Source organism: Pipistrellus kuhlii, unplaced genomic scaffold (genome assembly GCF_014108245.1).
Source record: "Pipistrellus kuhlii isolate mPipKuh1 unplaced genomic scaffold, mPipKuh1.p scaffold_m20_p_2, whole genome shotgun sequence".
Taxonomy (NCBI): Eukaryota; Metazoa; Chordata; class Mammalia; order Chiroptera; family Vespertilionidae; genus Pipistrellus; species Pipistrellus kuhlii.
The window spans coordinates 24636492-24662614 of record NW_023425515.1 but is presented as its reverse complement, the minus strand read 5'-3'; the positions used below and the strand labels follow the sequence as shown (position 1 = coordinate 24662614).

Here is a 26123-nt window from a genome sequence, read left to right as displayed (position 1 = left end):
AGTGCAGTGATGACAGCGCGGTGCGGGCCACATTGCAAGGCCTGGCGGGAAGGATTTGGCCCGCGGGCCTTGTGTTTGACACATGTGCTCTAGACAAAATATAATTGAAAGAAAAGGAACGTAAAAGAAAAGATAATCCCCACATGTTTTCTAAATCATAAATAACTACATGCTCTACACACACACACACACACAAAAAAAAAAAAACCCACCCATGTACTCACCCTACATTACACACCTCTATGTCCTTTCCATATTACTGAAATGCCCCTTGAATTAATGTTATGATATAGTATGGTTGGGATGGAAGATGGAATGGAACCCTTCAATACAGCAAGCCACTCTTTGCTGGGATATAAGTAACACCTAAGTCTTCAGAGAGCCACAAAGCTTTGCAAATTTCATTGATCTCTTTGATTGATGCAAATCACAAGTGACTCTGGATTGTGGCAGGCAACTTTCAAAAGGTTCCAGCTGACTCTGCACTGAGCTACCACATGGTCAAAAGCACTGTAAGGAACATATCTCATCTTTACCGTCAAGCAATAGAGCTCAGTTTGCCTTGTTTTAAATTAAACACCCCCTAAGTAATTGTACTCAAGAATTGAAAAGTTTTGGCTTCCTTAAGCAGCACGAGCATGCACTAATAGCTTTCCCTTTTATAACTTTGAGAATAATAACCATTTGGCAGACCTGAGAAGAAAGGTAACCTTCAAGGTGTAGACCTCAAAGCAAGGAATGAAAACATAAAAGCTGTTATGGGATGCTTTAGACATCTTAGAATAGAGAATAATGGTCTCAGCTCCTGTCCTCATTCCTCCTGTGATCAGAGCTACATTTGCTGTTAATGGCAACTCCTTCTATAGGAGGCCTTTTAGAGGATGTGTGGATTCTGAACAGAATCACAGAACTGAAAAGTGTCATTGAATGTAGCCTCTGGACGGTTCACCACTTGCAGTTCACAGACAAAGGAGAAGAGAGAAGTGATACAATCAGCAGGCATTCCAAGAAGCGAGCGAGCCTAAAATGGCAGCTACGTGGCACAACACAACTCACAGAGATGCAATCCACATGCCATAAGGCTCGAATCAAAGCAACCTTGCTTACTAGCTATAGAAATTGAGTTTTATAGTCTCTCTAAAGCTGACTTTTTTTTTTTCATACCAGAAAGAAGATAATATAATTCCCACACTACATCTCTATTGTGGTAATTATGTGAGATCAGGTCTGTGAGCCACGTAGGGCAGTGCTGGGGACCTAGAAAGTGCTCAATAAGTGGTTACTATAAGATGACAATGGCAGTGATGATGATGAAGAGGATGCTGCTGAGTGATGATCACTATTGTTAAGACCACAGTCCAGAGTGTAATGCTCTTTCTTGTCTTGGAATTTTTCTACAACCCATTCATTCCCCTCTTGTCTGATTGTCTCTTCTTTTCACCAACATGTCATCATTCTGAAAAAGTTATCCAAAGAATTAATGCCTCCAGGGAGACTGCCCCGAAACTATATGATTTGGATGTCCCCTTTCTACTCTTCATGTCAACCAGAACAAAGTGTAGATGGCTCATTGAGAGCAACCTGGAGAATCTGAGTTCTAAAACAGGATTTAAAGATGCTTGGGCCAAAACCGGTTTGGCTCAGTGGATAGAGAGTCAGCCTGCAGACTGAAAGGTCCCAGGTTCAAGGGCATGTACCTTAGTTTGCAGGCACATCACCAGTAGGGGATGTGCAGGAGACAGCTGATTGATGATTCTCTCTCATCAATGTTTCTAACTCTCTGTCCTTCTCTCTTCCTCTCTGTTAAAAATCAATAAAATATATTATAAAAAAGATGCTCGGGTTTCTACATATTCCAGACACTGTGCTGAAGAATGAGAATAGATGAACAAATGAGACATGGTTACAGGCCATAGAAATTCTCCCTGTCTAGACTTTGAGCTACACTAACATTGTGACAAGAGCCATAGCAGAAGTATGTGTAAACTTCTGTGAGAACACAGGAGGGAGAAATTAATTAAATCAAAGCAAGACAGAAGGAGAAGTCTCATGGAACATTTCAGTTATAAAATAACATCTGAGCTGGACCTTAAAGGTTGAATACAGAAAAGTTTCCTAAAAGGATCTTACCACAACAGCTTGTCCTTAGATTTATACAGGCACACTATCTCTGAGGAGTACTAGAGACACTGCTCCCAGTGAAGGAGCAATAGATTATTCCATTTATGAGCAAATAAAAGACAAAGGAGTAGAATGGAGTAGCTTATATTTAGCCTTTCAATTGTTCCAGGGGTGATTTTTAATCAAAGCAAAGCTCTACAATGTGAGCACAGAGGTAATTTGGGAGCCAGTACCAGCTCAGGTGGTGGTCAGGTTACATTTGCTTCTCAGTGATGGCATCGCTGGGTGCTTAAATGAATTGATTATTGCAAATTGCTTTGAAAATACACAGTGCTGGAGAAACGCCACGAATTACTGTTGTTCAATGTACTCAGGAGGCAAACTCGTCTCCAAACAGAAGGTCTCTGAAAGATGGACGATGTTTAAAGACATTTAAGAGCTTTCTTTTCCACAACAAAGACATCTTTGGCTAGATTTGTTCTAACGCCATCGTAATGTTTAAAGATAATCTTTTACAAATGACATTATAACTGAATAAATCTCAAATTGCGTATTACTTTGAACAGATGTCAACGGGATACAAAAATGTTATAAATTCACATTTTTAAATCATGCATAAAAGTATTTTCCCTGTGTTAATATCATTGTATCAGAACTAGTAACTTGGTATTGTTATTCATTCCCATTACCTGCATCGAAATCTGGTGATGCCGCGGAGATATAAATGCTTACAGTAAACCTGTAACTAAAGAAAAGCCATGGGATGATCTATACATAAATGGGTGGTGGAGTAGTAGTGATGACATGCCAGTGTGCTTGGGTAAGAAATGTACAAAACAACACCAGTGGGATGAAATAAAGGACACTCCGCGGCTGGCAGTGCTATTGCTGCGCCGTTAGGCACACGGAGTCTGAAGTAGCACACAGAGAGAAGGCTTAAGAAGCAGGGCTTTAACAACTCTTTTATCCACTCATGAGAGCAGCACGGGTCCAAAGCACACCCTTCCTTGTTCAAAAGCTGCCCCATAACCAGAGCTCAGTTCAGAAACGAAATCTTGAGCCAAACAACACAAAGACCATAGAATCTGCCCATCAGTAACTGGACGTGGAACTCCAGGGCTGCCCTGAGTCCTGATGTTTCTAATGCAAAGGCTTTCCATTTGGTCCTTCAGTTTTGGGGGACAACCCCGCATAACCTTTCAACAAGTCCCAGCAGCATTCTCCCTTCCCCTTAAGTAAGTTAGAAGTGGTTTTTAATGCTTGAGATCTATGAGCCCTGGCTAATGCAGGTCCTGTATCAAAAAAAAAAAAAAAAAAAAAAAAAAAAAAAAGGAGATGGTCACAGTACTGACATGTTTGGTTAAGGGCCAATGCAGTTTTTCATGTACTTGACAAGAACCTCAGTTCTGTAAAATATCCAAAAAGTGTATGAAAACCTCTCCATCCCCGCCAGAAAGCTCTGAATAAAGCCAGGGAGACAGAAATCACATATGGAAAACAATTACAGAACTAAGAATAACTGAGCTACTAAAAAGAAATCTATTTTTTTTTCTGTGAAATTGCAGCCAGGAAAGGGAGAGAATGAAATAGAACTAAATCTCCAATACTTTCTGAAAGAAAGATCAACCCTGAATACAAACTAGAATCTAAATAAATGGCCCCTGTGATTGGGATTATAAATAAATGAATGTTGATGGAAATAAAGTACCTAGCGCATACACTTAAATGAGACTAATAAAATCCCTACTGTCGATGGAGGGAAAAAAATAAGAGGGTGGAGAAACATCTGTAATACTTTCAACAACAAAGACAATAAAAAAGAAAAATTAAAAAAAAAATCTTTGGAGGAGAACACTGAAAAAGTCAGGGTCTCTACTGAAAAAAAAAATGCACATTAGAAATGCAGTTGGAAATGTTCTGGTTTGCTAAAAAATGTACACATAAACAATCCTACCTCTCTTCATCACCAGACACATCTTGTCCACACGTCTCCACCCAGTCTCCAGAAAGTGGATGAGCCAGAGGCCAGCTTGGAAAGGAAACAGGACAGATCCACAGAGGGGAGAAGGTGGAAAAGAAGACCTACAAGAGAAGAGTGGGAGTAATGTCAGGAAGGAGTTAAATATCAGAAGGAAAAGTTACAGGAGATAAAACAACAGCTTAGCTAGAGATTATTTCAAAGATTTCAGAAGTGATTGATTTGCCATTGATGCAGAATACAAAGTAAGAAATGACAAATGAAAACAACATCTGCACACCATTAGATCTTGGTTTTGGAAAGTAAGGCAAACCCTTTAATTTGCAAAGATGCTTTTTTGTTTATTTGTTGTTGGGGTCCCACCAGACCTAAATCTCTATGACTCAGAGATTTTATGAATGGCTTGATGGAGGGATGGGCCACTCCCCAGGGGATAGGTCTACAAAGGTTAAGAACAGCCCAGAAAATTTAGGGAGACTGAGAAAACTTTATTTACCAGATTTTATTTCCTATGTGAGCAGAAGATTTTTAAAATTTAATTAAATATTTTCCAACACCATTTATTATCCCTATGTCCTCTTCTACCGTCACCTACCCCTCCCCCCCCAAAGATATACACTGATAATGAGTGTGACTGTATCATGTGTTATCCATCCTGGGGCCTTTTTGAGAGTTATATGGGGGTTATTAATAACTGGGTAAGGTCAAGGCAGAGACCACATAGATACACAGTCACCTTATTGATATGTCTCCTGGAGAGTTGTGTCTGATGTGTGTCTGATTCAGGCATCCGGTGAGCTGGAGTAGATATGGAGTGGGTTACAGTTAGCCAAGGATGACGGGAAGGAAGGGGAGTAAGGCTCCCAGAAAGCATTTCCCCAAGAGTAACAGCAGTTTGGGCAGGTATTTTTTTATCTGAGTATTACAGAGGTCTGGGGACTGAGTGACTGCTCTGACAACTGCCAAAGAGGAAAAGCCCTTCTCTTGTAGCCCCCGATCCCTGCCTCAGTTCAACCTGTCAAATGTGCTGAACACAAATGTCAAGAGTGCTGACTGGAAAGGGCACTAAAAATTATTAGTCTGAATTTGCAACATTAAAAACTATAGCGAACCGTAAGAAGGGATTCTGGAAATGCAAGACTCTGTTTTCTGTAATTTCCCATCTTTCTCAGCCTTCTTCCTAATCACAAAGATTTCTCTTTGAAACTCTTAAAAAAAAAAAAAAAAAAAGGAAGGGATAAGGATAGAGAGCTAACAACATCAATGAGAGAGAACCATAGATCAGCTGCCTCTTGCACACCCCCTACTGGGGATGTGCCCAAAACCAATGTACATGCCCTTGACCGTGATCGAACCTGGGACCTTTCAGTCCGCAGGCTGACACTATCCACTGAGCCAAACTGGTTTCAGCCTCTTTGAGACTCTTGCCCAATTCTGTTCTCCTTGAGACTTTGTCACACTTGCCGTGTCTTCATTTTGTCATGGCTCTTAAGTTCTAAATTCCTGACAAAAACAAAACAAAAACAAACAAAAAAAAACCTTATATGTTCAGAGCTGCCCCAAGCAACACAGAGCCCCCTGAATCCTGTCTTATATTAACCAAAGAAAACATCTGATGTGTGTCTGATTCAGGCATCCAGTGAGCTGGAGTAGACATGGAGTGGGTTACAGTTAGCCAATGATGCCGGGTCATTTCCAAACCATGATTGGAGTTGATCTTTCTATAATGATCCAGAGACAAAGAGATTGAGCGTGGAGACATATAATTCGCCCCATACACAGAGGCCAGAATGGTCAAAATGACAGCAAAGAAATCTCTGAGGGGAAGACTTAAAACTCTGCTTGGCTCTAAAGCAAGGAAGCCATCCCCTTGCATTAAAAGATCCGGTGAGATTTCCTCTCATCTCTCCCCTGTGAACAGAAGGGCAAATGAGTAATAATCGGTGTGGGGGAGGCTGATGATGGGGCTGCTATTGCCTGAGCATAAGCAAATAGGGACTTGCTCCTGAGCCAGGAGAAAGCGCCTGGCAGGGAGACCTCAGGTACCGGGGGGCCTTCGATTTCACTAACAGTTCTGCAGAAAATCCAAGTCAGGAAAGGCAGAGGTCAGATTGCTGGCTGGTGCCCTCCCTCGGCGACAACTCCAGGCAATTTCACCATCCAGCTGTTCTGTTTTTCAAAACTAAAGTAATTGGAATTGAACTGCAGAGCTTTGCTAAGACCCTAGCAATTAGCAGTGCGATTTCCAAAACCACACTGTAATGGGAAAGTGCCCATCAATCAACCCAGTGAAATAACACATTTTCTCACCAGATGTGAGATCTAATATCTTCCTAACTCTCTGGATTTACCACTGATGAATTGTCAGCCCTCCCTCGGGCTCTAAGAATTAATGGACCTCCTCCCTGCTAGGCAAGGATGGTTTCTAGTTGTAAAATATCCCCACCTTCATTGTAGATATATTTACCAGAAATGTTCTTTAAGATGTAAGCAGACAACATGCTAGGTGGGAAATTTTTATTTCTATTTATATAGTGTATGTTACCATTGCCTAGATAACCTTGCATTAAAAGATCAAGATGTGATGAGATTTCCCGTGTCTGAGACTCAGTTCCCAGAGTCTCAGCACAGCACACTCTTGTATCAAGAATAACCAGTTTTTCACTGGAGGTAAACAATAAGTCACAGTGAGAAGGCACCAGGGCTTTAAGTTTCAAACTTCAGGATATCCTCTATGGTTTTCTGGATGAAATCAGAAATGTGGTAAGTTTCTCATTATACATGTATGCACAGATTCTGCTGCTCATCCTGAACTAAGAGAGAATTTAAAATCTCCACATATGCTCTGCTTGTCATCACAGTTAGCAGGTACTTCAGTTCTCAGCTCAGCTTTCACTCTAATCTCAAACCATTTGAGCTGTGGCCAGGATAAATTTGTCTCTTGAAAGCAACTCAAGTAGATTCCTGTGAGGCCTGAACCTCAAACTTAACAGGTGTGGATACTTACTCTTTTTAAAAATATCTATGAATCTATCTATCTATCTATCTATCTATCTATCTATCTATTATCTATCTATCTATCTATCTATCTACCTACCTACCTACCTACCTCCCTATCTATCTATCTATCTCTATTACAGAGAGGAAAGGAGAGGAAGGGAAACATCAGTGATAAGAGGTAATGAGCCATTGGCTGCCTCCTGCATGTCCCCTACTGGGGATCGAGCCCACAACCTGGGCATGTGCCCTGATTGGGAATGGAAAATTGACCTCCTGCTTCACAGGCTGACACTCAACCACTGAGCCATTCCAGCAGGGCGGAAACTTATTCTTACATCCAACACATAGGTATTATACTGTCATAATGAAGATCATTCCACAGGCTTTGCTGGAACTGAATTCACTTATCGATAATATAATAAATTACTCTTCTTCTACTGTGTCATTCTTGGGCCTGTGCAGTGATACGAACAGGGTGTCAGTCAGAGAGGAAGAGCCAGGAAAGCCTGCCAGGGATCTGGCTGTGGGGTCTTGTGGTGGCAGTCGGGGAAGGTCCCCCAGACAAGACAGTGTCTAAGATTGCCTTCGCATCTCAGAGGAATTATGTTGTTAGACATTGGGGCCATCTAATCATAGTTATTTCAGAAAAATAAAGAAACAGTTACAGAACTTCAGCATTTTTTTTTCTTTACTGATTAAGGTATTACAAATGTGTCCTTATTCCCCCATTGTCCCCCTGACCACCAGTCCTGCCCTCACCATCACCCCTGTTGTCTGTCCATCGCTTATGCTTATATGCATGCATACAAGTCCTTTAGTTAATCTCTACCCCTTTCCCCTCCCCTCCCCTACTTTCCTCCTGAGGTTTGAGCATTTGATCCATGCTTCTCTGTCTCTATTAGAACTTAAGCATTTTAAGGAAAGTTAGAGACCATCTACTTCATTTCCTAATTTCAGAGACTCAAAAAATGATTCAATGAAAACTGTCAATCACACCGTTACATCAGCTGACACAACTCACAGGCATAATATGTTATCCTAAATAATGTGTCATTTATTCCCAACTGATAACATTTCATTCTTTTTGAACATATGAGTTGGTTTTAGAAGTTAATGCACTTTTTTTTCCTGGCAAAAGGAAACATTAGAGGACATGAAAAAAAATCACCTTGTCTAAGAAATAAAGAAATTTGATATATCTGTATAATTTATTCTATCAGAGATTAAAATCACAAAGCAATAATTACATATTAAAGAACCATCCAAAACCCATAAAGACAGAGTGATAAAATACATTGAGAATGACAAAAGAAATTCAAATGATTATAAGAATCACCAACAATAGAGAAATAAATTACTATTTAATAAATAGTATTGAGAGAGTGTTATCAGTATAGAGTTATTAATCACACCACACACTATATTAATCCAAGATGAGTCAGAATTAAACTTTTACTTAAATCTAGAGGATATACAACAGATCCTCTTCAGCTACAGAGAAGAGATAAATTCCTGGTGCTATATGGTTAAAGGCATAGACTTTGAAACAAGACACGAATGGCTTTAAATCCTACCTCCACATCCAAACTACTCAACCTTTCTGGTTCTCAGCCATCTTTTCTGTTAACAAGGAGGATAATGATTTTGGTCATTCAGAATATTGACAGTCGCAAATGAGCTAGTAAATATAAAGTGCTTAGTTTATTGTCTAGCCCATAACAAGTTATTATAGCAGTAGCTATTATTTTTATTAAAATCATTAAAGCTTTAGTTTTGTTTTTCTTATGAGCATTCTGATATCAACCTTACTTTTCTCTTCTTAGAACCCTCCTGGATTGTTCTGCCTTCTTCTTTCAAAGTGTGACTTGTGCTAGAGGGTGACAAACCCTCTACAATATTAGCTTCCAATAGAGTGTCGGTATCCTAAAGAGTGAGGCGAGGACTCCACAATAATAGCTGTTATGACCAAGGCATGGCAGATTTTACCATAATCTTCAGGAATCTCCCCTATAGAAACAGTAAACTACTCTGGAGTGTACCAGAGGAAAGCCTAGACACTGGAAACTATAGTAAGAGTTTCTCAGTAGAGGAACATTATCACCCCATTTATAAATCAAATAAGCTTTAATTTTGCCCACATATACTCCTTACCTTCTAAGGCTTTTGAAAGAAAATTGGTAACTATGAAAAATAATCTGATATAAGTGTTAAAGATATAAGAATTGAATGGTCGATTAAATTCCCTTTATTTACTTACCACTCAAAGCCTATTTTTAGTGGGACTGATAAATTAACATGTTTTTCTCTAATCTATACTAATAAAAGGGTAATACGCAAATCAGACTGCATCAACTAGCTATCTTCCAGACATCTGACTTCCTTCCAGACAAAGCCATGGTGGTGAGGGTCAAGGCAGAGGCAGTTAGGGGTGAGATCAGACTGGCAGAGGGTTGGGAGCAATCAGGCCCACAGGGGAGGGCAATTGGGGGCAAGATAAGACCAGCAGGGGAGGGCAATTTGGGGCAAACTGGCCTGCAGGGGAAGATTGTTGGGGGCGAGGCAGGCAGGTGAGTGGTTAGAAACCAGTGGTCCTGGATTGTGAGAGGGATGTCTGCACAGGGATCAGACCTAAACTGGCAGCTGGACATCCCCTGAGGAGTCCCAGATTGGAGAGAGTGCAGGCTGGCCTGAGGGACACCATGGTATAATGCAAGAATTTCATACACTGGGCCTCTAGTGTTTTAATAAGTAGCATATTTCTTTGCATCTGATCTTAAAACTTATTTAACTACTTAGCTTTTTTCTATTTTAAGAACAATTAAATGATTTACAGACTCCAATTGATGTTAGCTTAAGGTGACAAGAATGTCGTTGTGATATTTCACATCACTGGAGAGAGAAAAAACACGGGGGAAAAAACACACACACACACAAAAAAAAGGCTCTTCAGAGGTAAATAAGCTTCTGGCTCATGTCCAAATGTAAGTACCAGAGAGGTCTGTTTGTTTTTTGTAAATGGAAAAATAAATCCATTTAAAGTTTAAAATAATAAAGATTAAAAAAGGGGGGGGGCATTCTGATTCCTTTTACTCTTCAGTTGTGTTTTTAATAGTTTATACTCCATTGACACTTCAGTAGAAAATTTTTAAAGATTAATATAATTTCATCACACTTGGGAGAAGTGGGGGAAGTATCCTCCTGACTTAACAGTGTTTACACATCCAAACAGAGTCTTAGATGTAAAGTTACACTCCTTACTACCAAGAATAAGAAAGACAATAGAATCTTTAAAAAAAAAAATACTTGAAACAACCTACATTTGATACATAAACCAAAACTATGTTTGCTCTATGACCTGGAGGAGAAAAAAGTGATACATTTATTTTTTGTCAATTGAAAAAAAAAAAAAAAAAGCAAGAAAAGAAGGGAGAATAAATGCCATCTTGTGGCGAGACCTACACCTACCACAACCAAGTCACCTGTGCCCCAAGCTTCTCTTTCTTTGATCTTTTGCATGTAAAGCCTCTGAAAGACTTCCTTTTGCCTTCATCCATCTTGCTCTATGCTCAGATAAATGGAAAGGGCATTGTGGGATGGAATACTCTTGGAAATATCAGTACTGTTGTCTGGACAACAACATTAAGAAAAAAGTCCTGGCTGGAATGCAGGAATGTTCATTTTACAGTCTTGTATACAATTGCCAAAAAAAGCAATATTCATTCAAAAGAGGCAGATCCTAAAGGTGTGAAGAAAACTCATGGCAGTGACAATCTATATCCCTCAAGAATCTCATCTATTCTGTCATACTTGAGAAATTAAGTCAGCTTACTATATTTGGCATTTCCAAATTTTATTATCATGGTTTATCATATCAATGCATTGGAAGCCCCATTCATTTCTTTTATATTGGATATATTTAACCTGATAACCTCATTAGAAAGAAGTTTGTTTTCAGTATATATTAAAGGATTGACTGCTGCCGAAACCGGTTTGGCTCAATGGATAGAGCGTCAGTCTGCGGACTGAAAGGTTCTGGGTTCGATTCCGGTCAAGGGCATGTACATTGGTTGCGGGCACATCCCCAGTGGGAGATGTGCAGGAGGCAGCTGGTCGATGTTTCTGTCTCATCGATGTTTCTGACTCTCTGTCCCTTTCTCTTACTCTCTGTAAAAAAACCAATAAAATATATTTGGGAAAAAAAATAAAGGACTGACTGCTGAATAATATATAAATAACAATAATCTTTATGTGCATTGTACTGGTAACAATCCTAGTGATAATAATAATAGCAGCTATGATTAATTGAACATTGCATGACAGATACTTTAGATATGCTATACAGAACCTTCTTACCACCCTACAAGGTAAGAAAGTACACATGCTTTCAGAGTTAAGGAAGTTGTATCTCAGGTAAGTTAAGTGAACTGTTCAAGATTTCAAAGCTAGTAGTAACAGAGCTGGGATTTGAATCAAAGCTCACAACTGTCCTTGATACCAAATTTATTTTCATACCTGAAATTTTTAAGACTTCAGAAGTAACTGCAGTCACAAACAAAACAATCTAAAAAAATAAAAATCTTCTAAAATATAGCCTTAAATCTCATTTTAATTATTCTGGCTATGTTCCATTTTCCCAACATCCCAGCCAGGATTAGATTTATGAAAATCATGGTATGCTCCACTGAAAAAGAGTTTCATCCACACAGAATGCAATCTAGCTGTTCACAGTGGAGAACAAAAATTACCCTCGGTTATAACAGCTTGTTAAATAGAGATTGCTTTTTCTTGACTATCTCTCTTCAACTATTGGTAAATGCTAATCCTATCTAATAAAAGAATAGTATGCAAATTGGCCATCACCTCAACACACAAGATGGCTGCCCCCATGTGAACACAAGATGCCACCACAAAATGACCAGCAGGGGAGGGCAGTTCGGAGGGACAGGCCTGCAAAGGAGGGCAATTGGGGGAGATCGAGCTAGTAGGGGAAGGTGGTTAGGGGTGACCAGGCCAGCAGAGGAGGGAAGTTGGGAGCAATAGGGCCTGCAGGGAAGGGCAGTTGGGGAGAACCAAGGCCTGCAGGGGAGAGCAGTTGGGGGGGGACTAGGTCTACAGGGGAGGCCACTTAGAGGTGACCAGGCCTGCAGGGGAGGGTAGGTAGGGACAATCAGGCTGAGCACTTAGGCATCAATCAGGCTGGCATGGGAGTGGTTAGGGGGTGATCAGGCTGGCAGGCAGAATCAGTTAGGGCCAATCAGGAAGCAGGTCTATGAGTTGTTGGGAGCCAGCAATTCTGGATTGTGAGAGGGATGTCCAACTGCTTGTTTAGGCATGATCCCATAATCGGGCCTAAAGGAGCAGTCAGACATCCCTCAAGGGGTCCCAGATTGGAGAGGGTGCAGGCTGAGCTGAGGGATACACACCCCCATCCACGAATTTCATGCACTGGGCTTCTATTTAACTATAAACCATGAAATGATTCAATGTTAACCTCTACCCTAAAGCAGAATTTTCCAGGTTGAAAGGTCTGTATCTGAACTTGAAACATTTTATTTTTTTCAATATGGAAACATTTCCTCCTTAAATTAAAAAAAAAACAAAAACCTAAAATTTTAATAATTTAAATCAAAAATGTACTTTATAATTCTAATTATTTACCTTTTGCTGGAGATACATGTAAAAACTTGTTTCTATTGTTATTGTAATTCTGTCTTTTCTTGGTTCCAATTACCTAGTAATTGTTTTTAATCCTTACCTGAGGATATGCTTTTATTGATTTTTATAGGGAGAGGAGAGAAGAGGGAGGGAGAGAAGGGAAGGAGAGAAAAAGAGAAAGAGAGGGGCTCTCTCTAAGCAACTGAGCTACCTGGCCAGGACTCTCGTTATTTTTAATAATAGATTATGTATTTCAGTAATTAGCACAGAAAATTATTAAAATTATAAATATTATTCACAGATATAGGATATTTTCTGATTTAATAAGAAAAATAAAATCTGTAGAATCTAGAAAAATATTCATCTAAGACAGCCCTTCCTTTTGAGTTTTTTTCACTCATCTCAAGATATAACTATCTATAAAGGCAAAATAGATAATACATTTTTCTTTATTCACACTCCTACAGTTTTTATTGTTAAGTTTCTAACTATTCAAAAGATTAATTCAAGGATCCCTTTGGCTTTATTTTTTTCATCTGATTGAAATAGTAATCTTTAAAAAATTTCAGCAGCCAAAACCAGTTTGGCTCAGTGGGTAGAGCGTCAGCCTGTGATCTGAAAGGTCCCAGGTTCGATTCCGGTCAAGGGCATGTATCCTGGTTGTGGGCACATCCCCAGTCAGGGGTGTGCAGGAGGCAGCTGATCGATGTTTCTCTCTCATTGATGTTTCTAACTATCTTTCTCCCTTCCTCTTTGTAAAAATATCAATAAAATATATATATTTTTTAAAAAATTTCAGCAATGTTTTTTATTCTATGAATTACAGAGTGCTATAGATAATAGAATGATTGCAAAGCATCTGAATTCTTATGTGTAAATATGTTTTTCAGATTGGATACATGAGAGGTCATATACTCTCATATCAATATGTAGATAAATACATTAAAAATATATTGCTTTTGATTAACAGGATAGAAATTCATTTTATAGTTTATTGGCCTCTTCATTATCAACATTCTGTATATTCTGAGTTAACCAAGGATAAACCTACAACTCTCATAGCTGGGGTCATGTTGGAAAACATTGTGCGGAGATGACAGGGTTTCTTTTTCCATTTTCTTAATCATCACTCAGAACAAAGAAATGCATGGAGCTGTCCGTGGCACTCAATAGAGCAGAGAGAATGAACATGTTTCAACAGGAGGCAGTGGCTCTTGCCTGCTACATGACTGCCCTTCTTTTCTACTTCTTCTTCTAAGATGACTGAAGACCCATCAAGTGTCCCAATTTTAGTAACGGTATGTGTCAGTCCTATGGGTCAGAATGCGCAAGTACTGAGCAGCCCAATGTTGTTCCTGCTGTTTTCACACAATGCCTCAAACTAACCTTTGGAAAAAAATCTCCTAAAGAAGAAAAGAATAACTTGTCTATTACCCTCAGCCTCCTCCTCTCTCACCTTCTTCAGCACAGAGGGGCAGGCACCACTGAGCTTCCTGCCACCATGTGCGAGTTCACAAAGAATAATTTCAACGTAAGAGTTCAGTTGGTGGCTCTACAGTGAAATAAATTATTTCAGCTGCTACGTTTTTGAAGTTACTCTATCAGAATTTTAAATCCTTTCCCATACTTCCCCTAAGGGCATGTGAGCTGAACCAAGCCTCCTTTTTGTTTTATGATTTCTAGGCTGACGGGAGTTCACAGCAAAAAGAACTTCCGAACATCAATCAAGCCCTGCCCGTCTGCTCTTTTATTTGACACGCTTCCTTTTCATTGTGATAACTCTATTTTTTAAAGTGTGGCATTCAATATAAATCACTTGTTAAGAACTTCATATGAAATGCAAACCTTATCAAATGTAGAAAAATTAATAGAAGGCATGGAGGGGAAAAAATGAAAGGTTATAATATAGATTCAGTGGAATTATCTTTTATTGTATTTAAAGGGAACATAATACAATTCCAGGATGTATTTGAGTGTTTCTTTTTTGTGCTCTTTTTTTGAACAAAAGTATGTGGAGTGCCTTATGCCAATGCTGAGGGATGAGGGATATATACTGAGTGGACAGATTATTATGACCTCTGAACACATAATAACCTGGCCACTCAGTGCATGAATTTGTGCATGGGTGGTGTCCGGCCAGCCTGGCCAGGGAAAGGGAACATGGGCAGTTGGTCACCCTGTCTGCTGGTCGAACTCCTGGTGGAGGGGATAATTTGCATATTAGCCTTTTATTATATAGGATATACACTGAGGGGCCAAATTATTATGTGTTCAGAGATCATAAAAATCTGGCCACTCAGTGTATTGCCAGATAATGATCTGGTATAAGAAGAGAAAATACTAAAAAAAAGTTAATAAATCTTAAGATTTTTCTAGGTGTTTCAAATAATCTCATGGTCTTACTCTGGAAGGAAATTAGAAGTAAAGTGTTTACGTTTGAAATGAAGTGCTTATCTAACTGCATATTGCAACATTTTAGTGGGTTATGAAACTAATTTAGTAACTTTGGTAACATGGGTTTATGAAACAGAATAGAACAGATCAGAAAACTTCAGAGGACACTGCATGTGGCTAGGGTAGAGCTTTTGGGTTTCTCTTGTCCAGAATATTTATATGCTAGCTAGAAATACAAAATGGATTACTTACCAGAGCTAAACTTTTGAAAATCACACTAGTACATTTTACATCACTTCAACAGTAGTTAGCAAAGCAGATTCTAGTGACAAAATAATATCTACAGCATCTTTCCCCAAGCTCAGAAGGTCATGGTTCTTCTATAGAAACATAATTACAAATCCTGTATAATGTATACTGCTTAAATAAAAGTGCACAACCCAGCAGGGTATTTTGGGAAACATGTTAGTCAAGAATCATGACTCTTCAGTTTTATTTTAGGTATTATCTCTGGTTATTAAAACTAAAAATCAATATTGCCAACAGATTTAATTAAGATGTTTGATATGAAAAGAACAAAATGGAATCATTTGAGAGCCACAAGCTCTTTTCCAATCTCTATACATTCTGAATGCTAGTTAGGGGTTTATGTTCTATCTAAGAGTCTTTTTAAATTCAGGGGTCTTCAAACTATGGCCTGCGGGCCACATGCGGCCCACAGAGGAGCCTGATCCGGCCCGACAGGTTTTTTGGGCAGTGAGCGCAGCCGAGGTGTTACAGTAGGAATTAGTAGTTCATATAGTCCGGCCCTCCAGCTCTCTGAGGGACCGTGATCTGGCTCCCACTTTAAAAAGTTTGAGGACCCCTGTGTCAGACCTATATAATAAGAGGCTAATATGCAAATTGACTGAATTGCAGAATGACCAGTCGCTATGATGTGCACTGACCACCAGGGACAGATGTTTAACGCAGGAGCTGCCCCCTGGTGGTCAGTGTGCTCCCATAGGGGCAGCACCACTCAGCCAGAAGCTGGGCTCACTGCTGGCTAGCACAGCGGTTGTCGCAGGAGCCTCTCCCACCTCTACAGCAGCTCCAAGGAGGTACAACTGCAGGCTTAGGCCTGCTCCCCTCAGCCATCTGTGGGACATTCTCTGAGGGCTCCCAGACTGTGACAGGGCACAGGCCTGGCTGAGGGACCTCCCTCTAACCCCAGGCGAGTGCATGCATTTCATGTACCAGACCTCTAGAGTGTGTGTGTGTGTGTGTGTGTGTGTGTGTTTCTTATTTCAGAGAGGAAGGGAGAGGGAGAGAGAAACATCAGTGATGATAAAGAATCATTAATTGGCTGCTTCCTGTTAATATGGATCAAGCCTGGAACCCCAGCATGTGCCCTGACCAGGAATCAAACTGTGAGCTCCTGGTTCATAGGTTGATGCTCAACCATTGACACACACCAGCCAGGCAAAATGTCTTAAACTATTGTATATGTAGAGCGGACCAGTTAACAATCAACAGGAGACCCAATGTTTATCATGTATGGATTTTTTAGCACTTAAATCTTTGCCAAGAATTTGGTTTAATGATATTGATGGTGGTAAAGTTATATATGATACAACAAAATTAATAATGGCTTCATTTGTTGGATGGCCCACTACATGACTAAGCCCTATAAAAATATGTCATTTAATTTTTAGAATAATCCCATGAAGTTGATTTTATGGCTTCCGTTTTATGAGAAAAACAAAGCTGAGGAAGATTAAATAATTAGTAAAATGTCTCAGGATTTACACTCAAAAGACAATGTTCTTCTCAATGCATCTCAAGATAATGAGATATCAGAGAAGCTATTACCCTTCCATATATTAATATTCCAGATTTCTTAATACATCAGGAAGAAGGGAAGGAGGATGGGAAAGAGGGAAGAAGGGAAGGAAGGAAGAGCAGGGCAGGGCAGGAGAGGAGAGGATACACAAGTATCATATTTTTAGTCCTGCTCCCTCTCCAGAATAAAGCATAAATGTTTCTTCATTTATTCAATTACCTGAAAGCAATGAAAGAGCACATTTTCAGTACAGAAAGAACAAATTGGATACCACAGATAAATAAGAACTGACGGAACATGTAACACTGTTCCACTAACAGCCAAGGAGAATCTGAGATATTTCTAATGATTTCTTTTGATTTATGTATTAGAGTTAAATGTGGACCCCCCAATCAGAAGGCAAGGATGACAAAATTTAGGAATAGTAGGAATATCTAAATCTACACCTCATCCCTCAAAAAAACTGTGCACTGTTTGTTTGTTTTTTTGACAGTTTATTGGAATCACACAAGAGAAGTGTCACCAAGGTCACTACACTTTTTAAAAGAGCAGAGAGCCTCAAATGCTTAGCTGGCTTCTGAATCGAATCTGCCATTCAAACGAGGCATGAACTGCGCTATTTATGGGTTCGCTCTAAATATTTGAAGAGTTGACCATTACCTTGAATTCACTGAGTCATCTTAAATGCACTCTTCTAAGCTCTTTATTTTTAGCTTCTCCAAACAGCTGGCGCAGCTGGCCAAATTAAATCAACCGCCCAGAAGCAAACCCAGCCACTCCATATATGTACACCTCAGTGATGAGTGGCAGCCTGGGAAGTTTGGAAGGACGTTTGTAGCAAACTAACTACCACTTTTAGGTCTTTTCTCAGACCTTCTAATAAAAATTAATATTTCCTGAAAGTCATGCTACTCAGTGACCTTCAATCTGGTCTCTTATTTTCTTATCTCCCTAGTAAAAATAACCATAATACTTTATTTTATAAGTGATTGTGTTTTACTCTCTCTCCAGAATCAGAAAAGTCCTATTTCACATCATCTTCTGCTCTCCAGAAAGCTGGATTATCGTGGTAGTGTTCATTCATGTTTCTGAGAGAAATTTCCATCTCAAATGTATTATAGAAACTATTCTCTTTATTCATAAATGCTCTTTTGAAAGATGCACTGTTCTTTTCTTACAGAATTTGGGGTTTATCTCTCTATTAAAGGAGCATGTTTTTCAGTATGATCCTCCTCGAAGTAGAAAAAAAGAAAACCTCATCACCTAAATTATTCTGTTATTTCAAAGGCTGACAGTTCAATTCTCTGCAGAGAGATGCAGAGTCAAGCTGCACAAGCAGAAGTAGCGGAATTCGACCCAGAGTCATTTGGTGAGGACAGAGGGGCAGGGAGCAGCACATCATTCCAGGAGCCTCCGTGGGGCAGGCCCGTCTGCTGATGGCCTGAACTGTGCTTTTTTCAAGAAGACACATGTCCCATGGATGAGCACATCATTTTACATTCAAAGCAAAAATTGATAAGCAGAAATTAGGGAATCTAAGAGAAGGGAGCCCCAAATTAGGAAGATTTCATAGTGACCAAAGGTTAGGAAAGGTATGGAAGCAGGCCCCAGTGCCCTAGTGAAGGCAGTATTGGGAAAACAAAAGGACAGAGCATACTGGATGGTGAGTTGTCAGGATAGGACTATAAATATTTTAATCATTTTTACTCTTTGGAACAGAAATATATTCTCAGGATTTTTTTCAGGCAGGATTGTCAAAAGTACAAAACTTTATAGATATACAATATTTTTAAGATAATTTCCAAATGTTACTTACAGCAGATGAATGGGTATTTGTTTTTTACTAAATCATCACCCTCTGTTTAATGACTGATTAATCCAGACAACAAATATTAATCCAGACAACAAATATTTCTGTCATTTCAGTCAGAAGCTTTGTCATTGAGCAACAAGGAAACCAGAGCTAGCCCTTGAAATATGAAGTGATTTGCCAACTCCAATTAACTGATTTCTATCAACTTTTCTTCTCATATGTAATTAAAATTACTCCATGTTTTTAATTCTTTTGTGTAGTTTGTTATCTTCTTTAACCTTCCCTTAACCTTCTCTTTGACTTAAATGGTTTTCAATATCTGGGGAGCCAATAAATGTCTCAGACAAGATCTGATGGTCTATGCCTACGGAGAATGTGGCTGAGTTTTCAGGAAATGGCTTTCTGAGTTTTGCTGAGTCCTTCTGAAATGTGCTGTTATTTCATTTGCAAACAAATGTTTTCATCTACCTTGAAAGTCCTAATTGACAGAGTTGCAGCATTAGCTCAGTAAAAATAATAATAATAATAATAATAATAATAATAAAAAGGACTAATATTTTTGCAAAATGTCCCTTTGTAGGTTTTTCTGTTTATCACCAGGTGACAAAATTAGGCACTTACTTGGGGAAGTAGATTAAATATGGTGCCAGCTGAGGCATATGACTGCCTCAGGCAGTTAGAAATGTTTCTACTGATGCCTCAGAGAGAGAGAGAAAATCATCACTCAATCTACCCATAAAAGCTACATAGAGACAAAAATCAATCACTGTAAAAGAGGAAGGAAAAATATCATGTATCATAAATACACAATGGCAGCTGCACATTAATAAGAGGTATGTATTTATATCTTTGATTTATAAAGCATTATGCTTCCAAAGAATATGCATATATAAGTGCTAACCAATCACAAATAATTACTAAGCGAAATATATAGAATCTTATATTTTAAACCCTTTTGTAAATGAGAATAACAAACTTGGAAGCAAACAAAGTTGGTGCTTAAATGCTTAAAATCACAGCACACTATGTGTGAGTCTGCATTTTAATAAGATCGCCAAAGACTCAAATGTTTTGCACATTGGCTCCAGCTCACAAATCTTTAAAATGCATGGCAATGTTCACTTTACTCTATATACCCAGGTCCCGTTTCATCTTCTTAGGTGTTTGCCTCTGTTTTTCTTCAGAGGACAAAGACTTCAGATTTCTGCTGAATTAGACTGGCGTAAGGCTAGACTTCCACTACTATCACCTTATAAATCATAACTCAGCACTCAAAAGTATTTTAAAACTTAAATAAAAGTACTGTTAGTGTACATCTGTGCTTCTTTAGCATCTAATTTCAATGACACCCCTCCCCCACTTTCTTTTTGGCACTGGATAAAGTGGTTTGTTAAATCCTCAGGTTACTTTCTGTAATTTGAGAATGTTAAAAATGCAAATAAACAAAATCACTAAATGCTCATAACCTTGACAAAGTTGATCACAATGCATAGCAAAAAGTCAACCTGGGAAGACTGGCATCAATGAGGAAGGGAAATACACCCGTGCATACATACAGTTATGCATACATATACATACTTGTTCATGTTAGGGGTCTTTAGCAGGTAATTCCCCCCCCCCCTCTATCAGAAAACCTAGGCTTACTTTTCTGACTGTCAGATATTAAATCAGCAACAAGAATAAAAACAGAACAGATCATTATTTTTCAGCCAAAGCTGACCTTTCTTCTTACTTCTCAGAATTATCCAGAAGGGTGCCCAAGAACCTCTAATTTAAGAATCTTTTCTTATTATTATAATTTATTTGTCATTCTGCTTAAAAATATAAAAGACAGAAAACTGCTCTCAAAAGCATCCCTATGGCAGGTTGTGTCCCGCTTATGATTTTTACACAAACCTGAAGAGGAAAATGAGTTAAGGATGCATAGGTATCAGACCATTCTAGATGAGCTTTATTACCCTAAAAATAGATTCTTCATAAGCCATTCTACATGGGCTCTGAAAGGGGTGATAACCTTTTATTATTCTTATTATTTATAAGGTAAATTAAGAACCCTCCTCCTTAAAGAAGGAATATTTTTTGTTTGTTTGTTTCCGTCACTGTAAATCTAATAGTAAAAATATCCCCACTAAATGTAGACACCATTCTTAAAAGAAAGTCATACTAAACTGAAGTGAATGTGTCCATACGTTTTAACCATTAGAAATAGTTACTTTTGAGGAGCAATGGAAATGCATAGAGTCAGACTTGAGGAAACTACACTATGATGGTTAGTTAGCACTGTTTAGTCTTTCTGACCAGCAATGGACACTCTTATAGTTGCTATCTTTGCATATTTCCTTTTCTATTAAACATGGTTACTTGGTGATAACCTGCTGCTCTCAGTGCCTCATAGTTCATGGGGTGGGAGTGGGGTGGCATGAATGCAACAGAGTAGAAACATTTCACCTTTTCATCACTAAACATGCCTGTTTCTCTCCCTCTGTCCCCACATCCTTTGTCGCCCTTTTCTGGAAGACACACCCTGTCCCTGCTCAGATGGAAATCCATGTCCTTCACTGGGGCCCCAGTTCTTCCCCCAAATCACTTCCAGGGATACTACTCCATCAGTTATCCCTAGCTCCATCTGAATTTTCACTTTTTCTCTTTCAGCTGGAATAGTTCCACTAGCATACCAACTGCTGTAAGGTCTCTTCTTTAGAAAACCTACTTTTAGTCTTTCCTAATGACCATTGCCCTCTTCTGTTCCATTTTCTCAGTAAAACCTGTCAAAACAGTGGTCTCCTGGCATTTGCATTACCTCCTGTAGACTCTTCTGCAATCACGTTCAGTTCCCTCTGAACCAGTGACTTTCATTATTATCAGTCCTCACAGCCTTTGACCTTCTTCTCTTTATTAAAACATATTCTTGGTCTCTATTACAATGCACTCTGGCTTTCCACCTGGCTCATTGCCTAATAAAAAGTCATATTTAGACACACTTATATCATGGGGTTAGGAAATGCATACCAGTATGATCTTTGGTAGGTCCGCCTCTTCTACCAGACCTCTAGAGATGGTAGGCTGCCCCTGGTCTTGGTCCAGGGCCATGTTCTTTCTCCTTTTACTTATATTAATTAATAATATGGGACCAGATGGCATTACAATATGTCCACTGAAGACTCCTAGATTTATAACTTCAACTCAAACTTCTTTCCTTCACCTCCAGACAAAGCCTAGTAACAGTGTTGACACCTCAACAAAAGAACATTTGATTTCCTTTTGCAAAACCATTCTTTCCATGCTTTGATTTCTTATTGCACTTCCATTTCTTATTCAACAATATCCCCTCCATTGTTCAAGTTGAAAACTGGGGAGTTACATTTTCCATCACTTCCAAATCCAAGCCATGAGCAACACTCAATGGTTTTACCTCCAACATATACTTCACACGGTTCTAATCTCCATCTCTACTACCACCACTTTAGTCCAAGTCACAATCATGTTGTTTTTGCAGTAACAATTCGAACCCAAGTAGAATTGTTACAAAGTCAGGATCCACTATACAAAGTAATCAGCTTGCAAACAATGGTATGACGATTACCAGAGGGAAAGAAGGGGTGGAGAGAGGTAGAAGAGGGTAAGGGGTGGGGGCAGCCACATGGTTGATGGAGACTCAACTTGGGGCAGTAAACACACAATACAATATACAGATGATGTATTATACAATTGTACACCTGAAACCATATATAATTTTATTTACCAATGTCACCCCTATATATTCAATTAAAAATAAATGTCAATAAAATTAAATGATAGTAATTTAAAAAAATGTATTTGCTTCCTATTTTCAAAAGCAAATGTCTAAGTTAGTGCAAGACTTAATGTTACATACGATATTGTCCCCCAAATTAGGAACATATTTAATTTTTTTATAAAACTAATTTCTTCAAAATTTCAGCTGCCAATACACAGGTGATTTTTTTCCCTTAAACTTCAGAAAATAGACCATATGGACCTAAATAGAAAGAAAATAGTTCCATTTATGTGTCTTAAAAAGATAGAAGGAAATGAAAACAAAGAATCTAGCACTCACTAAAAATTCAAGCAAAGATGCTCTTTAAGATTTCGGGCACAAAGGTACTATTCTTGCTGAGCAAGGTGATTTTACTCCTGACTTTCATACAAGCTTTAAATCTAGCCTAAAGCTACTGATGAATCACATTTCAAAAGTTTTTCAAGGTAATTATTATGAAGAGTCCTTTTTAGGAGTCATCTTAGAGAACAATATCATACTGGGATAACAACTTGATTTTTCCCTTCTCCAGAGAATTGCACAGAGAAAGGTCATTGGGTCCACTTTTTATAATTATTATACCATCAATAGAACTGTGAATAGCCTCTTCTTTCTATTCAAGCATCTCAAATGCCTTATCCTCATTAAGTTTAATTAATCAAAATTTTAATCTTTGACTCTGAACTTGAAATATGCTCCCTATACGTGAAAATGAATACATGCTTGAATGTTTGTGTGTTCGTGTGTAACAGAGTTGAGTAGATGGTCTGTAAGTTACACATATCTTGAAAAATAAAATGGAGATTGAGAATTTTAAGTTGTGGTAAATTCTACATAATGATGACAATTTAAGCAACCAGAATACAAAATCTTAAAAAATTAGAAAACACCACCACTTTATATAGAACTATTCCAAATAAAAAATAAATAAATAAAACTAAAAATATTAGAATAAAAAAGGACCAACATAATTTATCACTTAACAAAACCCACTATATAAAGCAATAATTAGCTTCCATTTTTTTTAAATTTAAAAACAGTACAATTCAAAGACTCTTGGGCAAATTAGCACTTTCAATTTGGAAGTATTCCCAAATGGGTGTCAAAAACAACTATTTAAAACTCAGTTTTCACAAAATCTTGCTAATCACTTGTTCATGAAAAAATAATTATTAGAACTTCCTAACATTAAAAAAGATGTAAAAAAAAAGTTAAATGAATCTCTGAATCATTTCATTTAACACAGTATTTATGTCTAATATTTTACTGCTCAAAGTGTTTATTAATAAAATATTTATAATATTTATACACATGGAAAACACAAAGAGGGAAACATGTACCCCCCCTGCCCATATGTACCTTAAACCAATGGATCCAAAATGCTTCATGAGTGTGCCCAGAGACACAGAAGTTCCTTCAGTATATTTTAGATCTATTGTGGTTCATGATTTTTAAGGATCATAATATTTCTATCGTAACCTCAGAGAAATAAATCTGGAAGAATATATGATAAAATGTTAACAGTGATTATTACCAGAGATTTGAACTTGCTACTAAATCTCTGAGGATTTCTATTTTTTACCTTGGACAAGCATTATTTTTGCAAGCAGGAACATTAATAAAGGAAAAGTTTTATTTCTGGAAATGGATAATTGAAACTATTCAGATAATCTCTGGGCAAGCAATCTGAGGAAATTTATCTGTTAGAATCTGTTGTAAAGTAAAAATTCCTCTTCGTGTTTTTTTTTTTTTTTTTATAGCATATGTGTGTGATGTTGCAGTGTCTGAGTGAAGGTTTTATTAAGTTCTCATCTAAAAAAAAACCAAAAAAAAAAAAACCTGCCAACCAAAGGAAAATCCTTAAATCACAAGATAACACTGCCAAAGCCAAGGAGCATGTGTGAAGTCTATCTTCTGTAGCCAAGCTGAAACTGATCCAGCCTGGGCTCCGTCATGGTCCTATCACAGCAGACAAACTTGAGATGTAAAGATGTTCTCCCTCTTCCTGTTTCTTCTGGAATGAAATCAGAGCTGCCTTGCCAAACTTTTTCATTTCAGTACAGGTAGCAACAAAACGAAATTGATACATTTTAAAGGTGACTATTACCATCTTTAAAAGAATCAGCATTTTATAAATATAGTAGGGTTCTAATCTCAGAAGCATGAGCATTTCCCTTAAAGGCATAATTTGGTTGATTGAGACCATAAATATTTACAACTTTTGGGGACATATATTTTGCATGATGCAATGTATATATTAATACTTATATATCACCTTTACTTACATTAAAAATTAAAAAAAACCATATTTCTATTCAGTTTTTCTTTTATCTTATCTGTTAGAAAGTTATAATAAAAGCCTCCATCAGCAGCAATAGATTTATGATACTACATACAATACTTAGAAAACATGTCAAATATTTATGTATGTATTCACTCCTTTCACAACTGTTAACTGGATATTCTGCATATCCTTGGTATTAACATGGGCAATAGGTAGATTAAAAAAAACCTCCCATGATCTCAGATGTACAGATACAAACTTTATAGAAAGATTCTCTTCAAGAATGAATGACAATTCATCAAGGGGAGAAACATGGTACTATAGCAGTTCACCATGTCCAAAGGCAAAGAATCATGAAACAACAGCCCTTATACAAGGAAAAGCAAGTATTTTGGTTGAACCACAGAAAATTGCTCAAGTTTATGTAGCTCAAAAGTATTAGAATACCTGCAACTGTAAAAGGCTCACCTTCCCTGTTGGAAAAGACTCCATGGAGTGCACACATGACTAGAAAGGGCAGAAGGAGGAGGTAGAAACACAGGTCATAACTAAGGTTAAGCTGTGTTTGACATGCTGTGAGGTATTTGGACTTAACGCTCTCTATCTGTACTTCTCGGACTGTAAGTGCAGACCAATTACTGGGGCATGTTGCTAAAATGAAGTCAAGGCTTCAGTAGGTGTGGGAAGGGGCCTGAGATTCTGTTACCTAACAAGCCCCCCAGGGCTGCTGGTCCTAGGACTACACTTAAAAGAGCAAGGGTCTGGGGCAGCGAGTCTGAAAATTGCTTGTGTATAAGAATCACCACCGGGGAAACTTCTTGCAATGCAGATTTGTGGGCATAAACTCATTCCAGAGATCTGAAGTGAATACAGGAACTTACATGTTGTGTGAGTACTCCCAGTGGTATTGAAGGAGGTGTACTCCATTCAGGGACACACTGAAAAGTAAAGAGTAGGGAGGCATTCATTCTTTTATTTTAAAAAAGAAAGGATAGCCGAAACTGGTTTGGCTCAGTGGCTAGAGCATCAGCCTGCGGACTAAAAGGTCCCAGGTTGGATTCCAGTCAAGGGCAGGTACCTTGGTTGAGGGCACATCCTCAGTAGGGGGTGTGCAAGAGGCAGCTGGTCGATGATTCTCTCTCATCAATGTTTCTAACTCTCTATCCCTCTCTCTTACTCTCTGTAAAAAAAAATCAATAAAATATATTTTTTAAAAGAAAGAAAGAAAGAAAGAAAGAAAGAAAGAAAGAAAGAAAGAAAGGACATCCAAATGAAGGAAGA

At 38.3% G+C, this 26123-nt stretch overlaps 1 protein-coding gene across 2 annotated transcripts in view; it reads right to left on the bottom strand.

Moving 5' to 3' along the window:
* The window catches only part of LOC118722332 (multiple epidermal growth factor-like domains protein 6), a 589906-nt gene that overhangs the window by 319611 nt on the left and 244172 nt on the right, over positions 1-26123 (bottom strand). The window contains exon 3 of one of the 2 annotated variants that reach the window (XM_045583660.1): positions 4076-4203. The exons of the other annotated variant lie outside the window; for it this stretch is intronic. Coding sequence (XP_045439616.1) covers positions 4076-4203 — 128 coding nt within the window. The remainder of the gene's footprint in view (positions 1-4075; positions 4204-26123) is intronic. 2 annotated transcript variants of the gene reach the window in all.